Below are 10,574 nucleotides of genomic sequence, written 5' to 3'. Positions count from 1 at the left end.
TTCAGTTGAGCTGTGAATGACTAAAAATAACCCTAAACCCAAAAGTTAAAAATTACCTGAAAGCAAAAAACAAAAACAAAAACCATCAATTGGACCGGATCTCGTTGCCAAGTTTGGGTATGTAGATAGTATTTTTGAAGAGCTATTAGTCAGTCCCATCATTGTCTAGCATTAATTTAAGTCACACTCTAAATCTGGAGATTTCTTATTTAAAAGTTTTTAAAGAAGTCAAACAACCATTACATTAAATGTTCAAATGGTGAAAAAACAAAGTGTGTGTGAATATTTACACTGATTGGAAACCTGCCTTTGGGAAAAAAACCAGGAAGGTATGTCCCATTTTAAATCCCTTTTGTAACACAGTCAAAACCATGGTGTCTCTCGTAGGAGACTAAATTCTTCACAGTCAACAGATGGCAGCATTGCAGAAGCTTTTGCCCTCTGTTCTCTTTAGCTGAGGGGTTCTCAAACATTTCATTATGTGGGCCTCATCTTACAAAAATTGATCCTTTCCCCTCCCATTCAGGATCAGCTAACATTTGTGTGGCAGGTACACCAAATGCTTACAAAGAAAGGTAGTACTAGAAACGCATTTATATAAGGTTAGCGGTCTTTAAAGGAACGTGGGATCTGCCAGTTCTCTGAAGACCATCACCCAGTACTCCACGTACTGCCACTGATTCAGGAAACTCAGTTTGGGACCTGCTGGTTTAGAGGCATGTACAAGGAGTTAACTCTTAAAACAAATGCCTCTCCTTTCTTATGGTGCAGTTTTTTCCAAGAGCTGTAGCCATCAGCTGTCCAAGTTCTTTCCTGCCCAAATCTTTCTCCCTTCATTCATTCCTTCACGTAGTTGGAGCCAAAGGTTATATTGACAAAACACAATCATCTGAGAATAATGAGAGCAAAAGTAGACTGCATGAAAAAGTCAAGGATTACAAAATCACCACCCCCATAACGTATCCCCCGCCCCTCTGATGGAACATGGCCGTCATATAGCACCTGGGAGCCATACAAACTCTTCAGACTCTAACTGCTTTGTTGCCCAGGGAGTGCAGTGGGGAACCTCCTGACATTCATCCCATCATATTGTTTATAAGCTGTGCTATGTGGAAAAAATCCATTCATCTATTGAAGAAGCCATTTGATGCCATGTATCATCTAAGATTTCAGGCCTTCCTGTGGGAAAGCCAACCACAGGGGGATAAAAAGGGAGGAACATGCTAATAATACATCCCCACTTCAGCTCACTTTTATCCTTCCGCTGGCAGGCAGGAGCGGATACTAGCAGGTTTCTCCCCAGCCTTCATCATAGAAGCAGATGAGCCTGTGGCTTCTACACAGAACACTAGGTCTTTTCACACAGAGCTACTGAGTTTTTGCATCAGTTGTTGGGACCACTCAGAGCCCCGTTCCGGTCCCTGTCAGCGAGGTTCCATTACAGCCATGAAACCAGGGCTTCCTTCAGACTGCAGTTGCCTCAGACACTCTCTGTAGGTGACATGGAGAGATGCACCCACCAGACCTGTAGTAGCACTGCCCCAGCTCAATGCGCGTCTGCTCGTTCCAGGCCCCACACGTGGATCATAACTGTATGGAGAACACCCCAAGAGGGAACTGGGAGCAAAAGCTTCTGACTCCACGGCACCTCATCTCACCCCACACACCCTTCCATGTGGCACAGGGAAGAGGCATAAGCAGAGGGCTCTACCCCTGCATGGATCCTCTGCAGCAGGCTCTGAGGCCCTTGTAACCAAGTTTTCTCAAATAATAGACTGGTTCTTTGCCTACTTGCTGCAGGGAAGATGGAAGTAGGGGTGCTGGGGTTGAGCAGCATCAAGAAATATTAGCAAGTGAATGCATGGTCTCCATTATATACAGTGTTTACAGTTTTGTTCACTGGCTTTCAGCAGCCATACAACAACAACTATTCAAGTACCCTTAAATTATTGTCACCATATAGATTTATTGAAAAACATGATTTGGCTCCCCTGCCCCGCATTACCCTGTGATTACTTTGTTACCTTATCCTCTCCTAGTATTCATACTACAGTACTTATTTCCCTCTCTCCTCAACATCTTCTCTGGACTTCACCCTCGTGTGGGATAAACATCCCCAACACCCATGGAAAGTAATGCGAGAATAGGGAGCGTAGTGCATGGCAATCTGGGGGCTCTGCTAAGTCTGCTTTCTCTGCACTATTCAGAAACTTTCATGTAGCTGATGCAAGACTCTGATAGTTCTTATCAAAGTGCAGGAAGCCTTGGGAGACTCTAACCAAATTAATATGCACAGAAATGTTTTCATGGTTTATTCAGGTGATTCTTCCTTTCTAATTTCAGTGAAAATAGTTTTCTTTTTGGATGAAAACACATTTTCCTGCTGCGATGGCAAAATCCAGCACAACAGTCTGTGCTAGGGGAAGAGAACCAGAAAATGAAATGTGACCACAGGAAACCAAGAGGCTAAAAGAAAGCTGAAGAATTTCCCTGCCCACGCCAAGGGGAAAACAAAAAAGTTAAGAGAAGGAACTAGCCAAAATGGTGAACACTGATTTTGATTTTTAAAAAATTCTTTGAATGACTACAACCCAGGGACATGCCTGTTAAAAATACAAATCAGGACTTCTCTTACAAATCACCTCCTTCTGGCCCCACTGTAAATCACAATCATCCATGTGGGTACCTCTCTAGTATGTGTAACTAATTGCTCCTGTTTTACGAATTACCTTCCATTTTTCACCACTGTCAACTACTCAGAATGACCAATAGGACAACATGTTCACACCATCTAACTGCATCGATTGCTCAGCTTCAGTATATACATTGAGATCTGGAAGTAAACAAAAACTGAAAAAAGGTTCCATTCTCTCAGAGCTCACTCTCTATCTCCAGTGTTTTCTTAGAAGGAAGATACCGATATTTGCTGGTGTCTACATATTAAGTGTGCTTTTCAGGTTGCATGACTGAAGTTGAAATTTACCATTATTTTTGGGAGGCCTAACATAGGTGCTGCCATACCCCCTGGCTTGAAGTGGTTTCATACATATTCACAGTTTACAGTTTGGTTCAATGGCTCTCAACAGCCCCACTATACAAACTGTTCCAGCTCCCCTGAGGCCAACCCTTTCCTCCCACTTCCTCCAGGCCTCAAAACTTTAAATATACCGAAACTAGTTTTGTCTGTCAAATGCAGGAAGTGATGAATGAGAAAAGTGTAGGGTTTGATGAATTGGCGGTCTTCTCATTACCACTTCTGAAGTGTGGATGATCTTATTATATTAGATCTTTAAATTAATGCATCATGAAAAGCCTGTATGTATGTGGATCCAGCATAAGTGAAAGGGGTTTGGTCACTTTCACAACAATACAAAAAGGAGGAAGCGTGGTAAAAGAATCTAGAAAGCAGTGAATTATACAGAAAGAAAAAGACTGAAGCCTCCAGGAGGGAAAAACCTTTTAAAAAAAAACAGAAAATGATGAAACAAAAATTCTGCAGCCAATTATTTATAGTCAGAGACATGAAGAAAAGACACAGCAGTCTACATAGGACCCTCAACAAACTCCAGGCTCAAGGTTCCACACAAAGAAAAGAAGTGGAAGACATCAGCATGACCACCAGGTGTTTGCTGCACATTTGCCTCATACTGCTCTTCTCCACTGAAATCTCATCTCAGCTCTGTACCATGCTTCACTTCCAGCAGAACAAAGTGAACAAAGAGAGCTTGGAGTTTCTGGAGAAAGTGAGCGGAAATCTCCCCTCACAATGCATAAATGAAAGGGCAGCTTTCAAACCCACCCAGGATGCCCTCCAACTCCCAGTGTCCCAGAAGGAGAATGCCAAGGTGGCAATTCAAGAGATCCTCCAAGAGATCTTCAACATCTTTAGCAAAAACCTCACCCAAAGTGCTTGGGATGGGGCTTCCATAGTCAGGTTCCAAAATGGCCTTTACCAGCAAATTCAGCGGCTGGAGGCTTGTTTGAGAGCACAGACAGAGAAGGGCTTAACCAACCCAGAAAGTCAGGACCTCCAGATCACCAGTCGGAGAGTGAAAAAATACTTTCAGGGGATAGATGCTTTCCTGAAAGAAAAGCAATACAGCCTGTGTGCCTGGGAGATCATTCGCGTGGAAATACCCAGATGTTTTGTACTGATTGACAAACTCACTCGAAGGCTGAGTAACTAAGGTACAGTACAAAACTTTTCCCTGGAGTAAATGAATTCACATTAAGGTAATTTATACAGCTGAACAAAGATAACGGATATTTTATAACTCTGCTTATATAGGGCCTGATTCTTCTTTTATAGGATCAGTGGCCAAATTGCAACTGATTTCCATGGCAGCAGCTTTAGGCTCTTCCTGTCCTGTCCTGGAAACGGATTTTCAGTGACATGGATTTACTTTTTGGTGTTTCTTCTATTGTTTATTTTTGCACATCTTCATAATCTCTCACATATCAGTACTGTTGTGCAGTAGGGAATTGGCAGACCATGCAACAAAGTACACATATGTGGAATCCTTCGGCACCTCACCAGCGCTTTGTGGTATGGGAGGGAAGGAAGAATCATTATCCGATGACCAAAGCACTCTGACTTCGACATACATAGTGTGTTTCTACAATTATCAGCATGGCTATTAATTAATTTGTCCTCATGAGAACTCTTTCTAGTATTCCAAGGTTTGAGAAGCTTCCTAGAGACTTTTTAAAAAAATATGAACATACTAAAAGACTTGTGAGCTTACGTGTGGAAAAGATATTGTCATTTAATTTTTTGAGATCAATTCAGTGAAAATTATATTTTTTCCCTTTGTGTTTCAACTATTTCCAATTTCATTTCAGCTCCGGATGCTGCAACTACTGAGGTGAAGACAGACGGATGCAGTGGAATTCTTCCTCTCTGCAGATTCTTCCCACAGTGACATCTAACACTCCATAATGCTTGATGTCTTATGCCGTACATTCACTCTCATGAAATTCCAACTGCACAAATTTCATTTCATGTGATAATATTCTGTTCATTTACTCAGGTTTAAAATGCAAAATGAAGGATATCGATGCAAAAAAGTTACAAGACAATTAAGAATTTTAAAAGAAAGGGTTGGACCTTAAACATTGTTGACATTGTGTGTTTGATCTATATTTCAAAGATCTCTTCTCTGATCCAATCTCACCTCTGAACTGTAACATGCAGTATAACCACAGTATAACAGCATAACACATGTGAACTGGAACAGCTTCCAAACAAGCTCCCTGAGGCGGGAGTTCCAGTCAGAGATTCCAACATAGACTCATCAGCCAGCTGGGCATCTGGAGACAGGTTTGGTTGCAATGATGGAAAGCGGGACTCTTTTACCAGGACGGAAGGACGGACCTTCAGCTCACCAGGATGAAGGTGAAGAGATACCAGTTCTTTCCTCTAGCAGACAAGCAGTTCAGCATCAGTGCTGGCAAGAGAATCCAAGTGGAATTATGCAGTTTTCAACTACAGGACAAAGTCACAAAGAAGTTTAGAAATTAAAAATACCAACCTTTTTAGAAGGACTAACTGAAATCAATGAACATTTTAGACATGATTTACAATGAGATGCAGTGGAATTTTAAACGCTGTTGCTACTATTTATTCTATTTGTGCATTGTGGAAATAGTTTCAGATCATTTTATGATAGTTTGTGCTGTCTAGATTTTAAATGTGCCTTCAAAACAGAGGACATCATTAAAGTTCAGATTTGCCAAATATTTTTGGGAGACCTAACCCTTTCCTCCCACATTTACTTCTTCAATGCCTGGGGAACTTTAAATATTCCTAAACAATTTCTGTCTCTCAAATGAAGGAGGTAATGAATGGCAAGTGCACTGTCTGACGAATTGGAGGTCTTTTCTGTACCGCTGTGGAATTGTGGTTGACCTTCTTCAATTACAGAAATTACAATATGACAAAATGCCTGTATGTCAGGCGTGGTCACTTTCACGCACACACAAAAAGAAAGAAAGAAAGAAAGAAAGAAAGAAAGAAAGAAAGAAAGAAAGAAAGAAAGAAAGAAAGAAAGAAAGAAAAGGAAATGTGGTAAAAGAACTAGAAAACAGAAAGAAGAACAGAAAGAAAAATTCTGAAACCTTCAGGAAAATCTCGTAAACAGAAAATGATCAAAGAAACATTCTCCAACCAAATACTTAAATTCAGAGACAAAAAGGAAAGTCACAGCAGTCTACGTAGGACCCTCAACGAACTCCAGGCTCAAGGTTCCACACAAAGCAAAGGAGCGTATACACATCATCATGACCACCAGGTTTTTGCTGCACATTTGCCTCATACTGCTCTTCTCCACTGAAATCTCATCTCGGCTCTGTACCATGCTTCACTTCCAGCAGAACAAAGTGAACAAAGAGAGCTTAGAGCTTCTGCAGAAAAGGAGCGGAATTTTCCCCTCACAATGCATAAATGAAAGGGCAGCTTTCAAGCCCACCCAGGATATTGTCCAACTTTCAGTGGCCCAGAAGGAGAATGCCAAGGTGGTAATTCAAGAGATCCTCCAAGAGATCTTCAACATCTTTAGCAAAAACCTCACCCAAAGTGCCTGGGATGCCACTTCCATAGTCAGGTTCCAAAATGGCCTTTACGAGCAAATTCAGCGGCTGGAGGCATGTTTGAGAGCACAGATGGAGAAGGAATTAACCAACCCGGAAAGTAAGGACCTCCAGATCATCAGTCGGAGTGTGAAACAATACTTTCAGGGGATAGATGCTTTCCTGAAAGAAAAGCAATATAGCCTGTGTGCCTGGGAGATCATTCGCATGGAAATACCCAGATGTTTTGTACTGATTGACAAACTCATTCGACGGCTGAGTAACTAAGGTACAGTACAAATCTTTTCCTTGGAGTAAATGAATTAAATATTAGTGTCAATTATACAGTTGAACAGAGATAGCGGATATCTTATAACTCTGCTTACATAGGGCCTGATCCTTCTTCTACAGGGTCAGTGGCCAAATCGCAACTGATTTCCTTGGCAGCAGCTTTAGGCTCTTCCTGTTCGGTCCTGGAAATGGATTTGCAATTACAGGGATTTATTTTTTCAACTGTCATTTTGGTTTGCGATTCTTCATAATCTCCCACATATCAGGTGATGTTATGTATTGCATAATTGGCAGACCATGCAACAAAGTACATATATTTGGAATCCTTAGCCACCTCACCAGTACTTTGGTCATCAAATAATGATACCCCCAAAGTACTCTGACTTCTATACATGTAGTATGTTTCTATTATGAGCATGGTTGCTATTTATTAATCTGTCCTCATCCTATACCACAGCTTGAGAAGTTTCCTAGAGACATTTATAAGAAATATGAACATAGCGTAAGACTCGTAAGATTATGAGGTGCAGAAAAGATTGACATTCATAAATTTTCTATTGTATTTGTTTCTTTGTGTTTCAACCAAATCTCATTTCACTCCAGCTGAGGTTGCAGCGACTACAGAGGTTAAAACAGTTGGACGAAATTGTACTGTGCGGTGGATTCCCTCCTCTCTACTGATCCTTCCCACAGTGATGTCTAAGACTTCTAAGACTCCATACTACTTGACCTTGTATTGTGCAATACACTCACTCAAAATTTAAATTGTAAATGAAGGATATCGATGCAAAAAAGTTACAAGAAAATTAAGAAAGGGTTAGACCTTAAACATTGTTGACATTATGTGTTTGCTCTATTGTTCAATTCTTCTCTGATCAAATCTCATCTCTGAACCGTAACATGCAGCTTAACCACAGTACAACAGCATAACAAATGTGAACTGGAAAAACTTTCCAACAAAAAAGATGTGCATAATTTTCCACTAATGTCGAAACGAAGGGAGACGTTTCAGGTGGCTCCAAGAGGTTTTCAGGCCTCGAGTGTCCCTGAAGGGGAATGCCAAAGTGGCAATCCAGAAAATCTTCCAATATATTTCCTGCCTCTTGGCAAGAATCTCTCCGAAACAACCTGAGGTGGGAATTCCATTCAGAGATTCCTGCACAGACTCATCAGCAAGTTGGACATCTGGAGACATTTGGCTGCAGCGATGGAAAACGGGACTCTCTGACCAGGAAGAAAGGACCAACAGTTTCCCAGGATGAACATGAAGAGATAACAATTCTTTCATAAAAGACAAGCAGTTCAGCCTCTCTGCTAGCAGGAGAATCCATGCGGAATTATGGGGTTTTCAAATGTCGGACAAACTCACAAAAAAGTTTAGAAATTTAAATATCAACATTTTTAGAAGTACTAACAGAAATCAAGTAATAATTTTTAAATGATTTAAAATCTGATGCAGTGGAATTTTAAATGATGTTGTTACTATATCTTCTGAAAATATTTTCAGATCCATTTACGATATTTGTAACAGGGCATTTATGTCAATCTATTATTTATTTATTGTTCTTATTTATGTATTTATCATAGATATTTGTTACTTACCAATAAATAATTATTTTATATAAAATGGCAACCTATACCAGTAATGATTTGAATAAAATACCGATTGAACCAAAAAGAAAGAAAAGGAGAATAAAAAAACCCCTGTAATTGTCCAGCCTGAAAACCCCAATTCCAGAGAGTACTTATGCATGAGACTAACTTAAAGTAGGTGAGCCATCCTGCTCATGTTAGTGCTTCCAGTTCGGAACATGCTTCAATACATTGATGAATCAGTGTCCCAATTCGCACTAATTCCATTTTAAAAATAATCATTACAGAACGATAATTAGCCTTTCCATTCAAACAGACCACACACCACACCTGAATTCTCCCACCTTTTACCATTCTACTTTTTACCAGGTTACTTGTCCCCCAAAAAACTTGTCAATTTGGGTGTTTGGAGTAGTAGGCAGTTGTGTTGGAAGAGGCTAGATTGGTGCCCTTTCCTCCACTAAGTAAGAGTGCACGCACCCCTTAACACACCAATTACATGTGAATAATGAGAGCAGGAATGGGGCATTCTGTATTAGAATTATCAAAGTTTCTCTTTGTCACCTCGAAAACACATTTCCCCACTGGGTGGAATGCGTCAGTCAGTTACTGCCCACGAAAACTATGGAATTCTTCTGAAAAAGTCTAACAGACCCAAACCCATTCAGCTCTGGGGGAAAACTATTCCCCTTCATTCCATCACACTTTTAATAAAAGAAGGGGAATGCTGAATGCAATGTTCAGCTGAGCTCTGACAATATCACCCGAATCATAAGGAGCAGCCATGCCTGTGGGAAAGCCCAGCTCACACTTCTTAAAAGACAGGAAAAAAATGTTAATTTCTCTCTCTGAGATTCTCCCACATGCTTCCACTCAGGGGCAGGAAGAAGGAGGGGTGGGTTCGTCCGTAGACTTCCTCATGGAAGTGGCTGTTGTTCCATCTCCACACTCAGCAGATTCTATGGTTTCTGCACTGATCAAAAAGGTCTCTCCAGACACAGAGATCTGCAGCATCTCTCTCGCTCTGGTCCCATTAGATTCTCTGCCCCCGTCTTTTCAGTGCCAAGTAGTATTTCCCAGGGCTGCTCCAGGCTGCATGCAGTTGCCCCAGACAACCTTTTAAAGTGTCATTTTTGGGCAGCTGGGATTAGGGTGACCAGATGTCCCGATTTTATCGGGACAGTCCCCATATTTGGAACTTGGTCGTATCTAGGTGCCTATTACCCCTCACTCCCTGCCGCCATTTTTCACACTTGCTGTCTGGTCACCCTAGCTGGGATATCAGCTGGGAAGTCTCTGAAGCTTGGCTTGGGCTTCCTCAGCGAGGGGAAATATACAACCCGTGCCTGGATGGTGTGGTGCTCTGTCACTCTCTACTGGCACCTGAACCATTTAGAGATTGAGGAGTCTGCTACAACCCTGGCTTAAGAGGCATTATCACATGTTCACACAGTCAAGGCTCATGCACTAAGGTTCAAATGTCCAAGGTTCAATCCTGCCTGCTGACAACTTCAGCCTGTTGGCGTTACAAGGGGGGGCTCATCCAACATGTCAACTGGGAAGTCTTTGAAGCTCAGAATGTGCTTTAACATGTCCTCTCCCAGAAATATACCCAGAGGTGTTTACCTCTTCCAGGGGCCATGTAGTATGTGTAGATTATAATACGGAGACACTTTGCACAGGATTCTAACACGCTATTGCTCTTTAATTAATCACTTGGAAATACAGAAAATGGAACAAAAATTGTAAACCCTATCTACAATTCCCTGCCTCAGTTTCCTCAACACACAAGGTCATTCAATGAGCCTGTATCAGAATCACTTGGGGTCATCCAACATCCTTCTGTTGCAATGCATCACTTATATGCACAAAAACAGAGCATTCTCCTCCAGCTCACATAACCTGGCCTTGGCCAGTTCATCCCCTTCCTTCCTCTCGCCCAAATGTCCTGTGGGTCTTCCCCCTGGGATTTCTTTTAGAACCTTTTGGTTTTTCATCTGCTCTTTGTTGACCATCAGTAACTTTCCACTCCTAACCCCCATTCTCCTTAACACCAACTTCGCCAAACTGGTTTCCCAACTCGGAAACACAGTCTTAAAGTTAAGTGTCCCCGTTGTCCTCAG

General features: G+C 41.5%; 2 protein-coding genes across 2 annotated transcripts; both read left to right on the top strand.

Annotated features, from left to right (window-relative positions):
- Nucleotides 1-3,611: 3,611 nt before the first annotated feature.
- LOC140912114 (interferon beta) lies at nucleotides 3,612-4,187 on the top strand. Its single transcript, XM_073346276.1, has one exon. The coding sequence runs from the start codon at nucleotides 3,612-3,614 to the stop codon at nucleotides 4,185-4,187; it is 576 nt and encodes a 191-aa protein (XP_073202377.1).
- Nucleotides 4,188-6,279: 2,092 nt separating this feature from the next.
- LOC140912113 (interferon beta) lies at nucleotides 6,280-6,855 on the top strand. Its single transcript, XM_073346274.1, has one exon. It carries the CDS (start codon nucleotides 6,280-6,282, stop codon nucleotides 6,853-6,855), a length of 576 nt encoding a protein of 191 aa, XP_073202375.1.
- Nucleotides 6,856-10,574: the final 3,719 nt, after the last annotated feature.

This window comes from Lepidochelys kempii, chromosome 5 (genome assembly GCF_965140285.1).
Source record: "Lepidochelys kempii isolate rLepKem1 chromosome 5, rLepKem1.hap1, whole genome shotgun sequence".
NCBI lineage: Eukaryota > Metazoa > Chordata > Testudines > Cheloniidae > Lepidochelys > Lepidochelys kempii.
This window is presented reverse-complemented; position numbering and strand designations above follow the sequence as displayed.

What these genes read in the sequence shown, in the direction of transcription:
- LOC140912114 (XM_073346276.1), top strand. Translation starts at nt 3,612, where the DNA reads ATGACCACCAGGTGTTTGCTGCACATTTGCCTCATACTGCTCTTCTCC.
- LOC140912113 (XM_073346274.1), top strand. Translation starts at nt 6,280, where the DNA reads ATGACCACCAGGTTTTTGCTGCACATTTGCCTCATACTGCTCTTCTCC.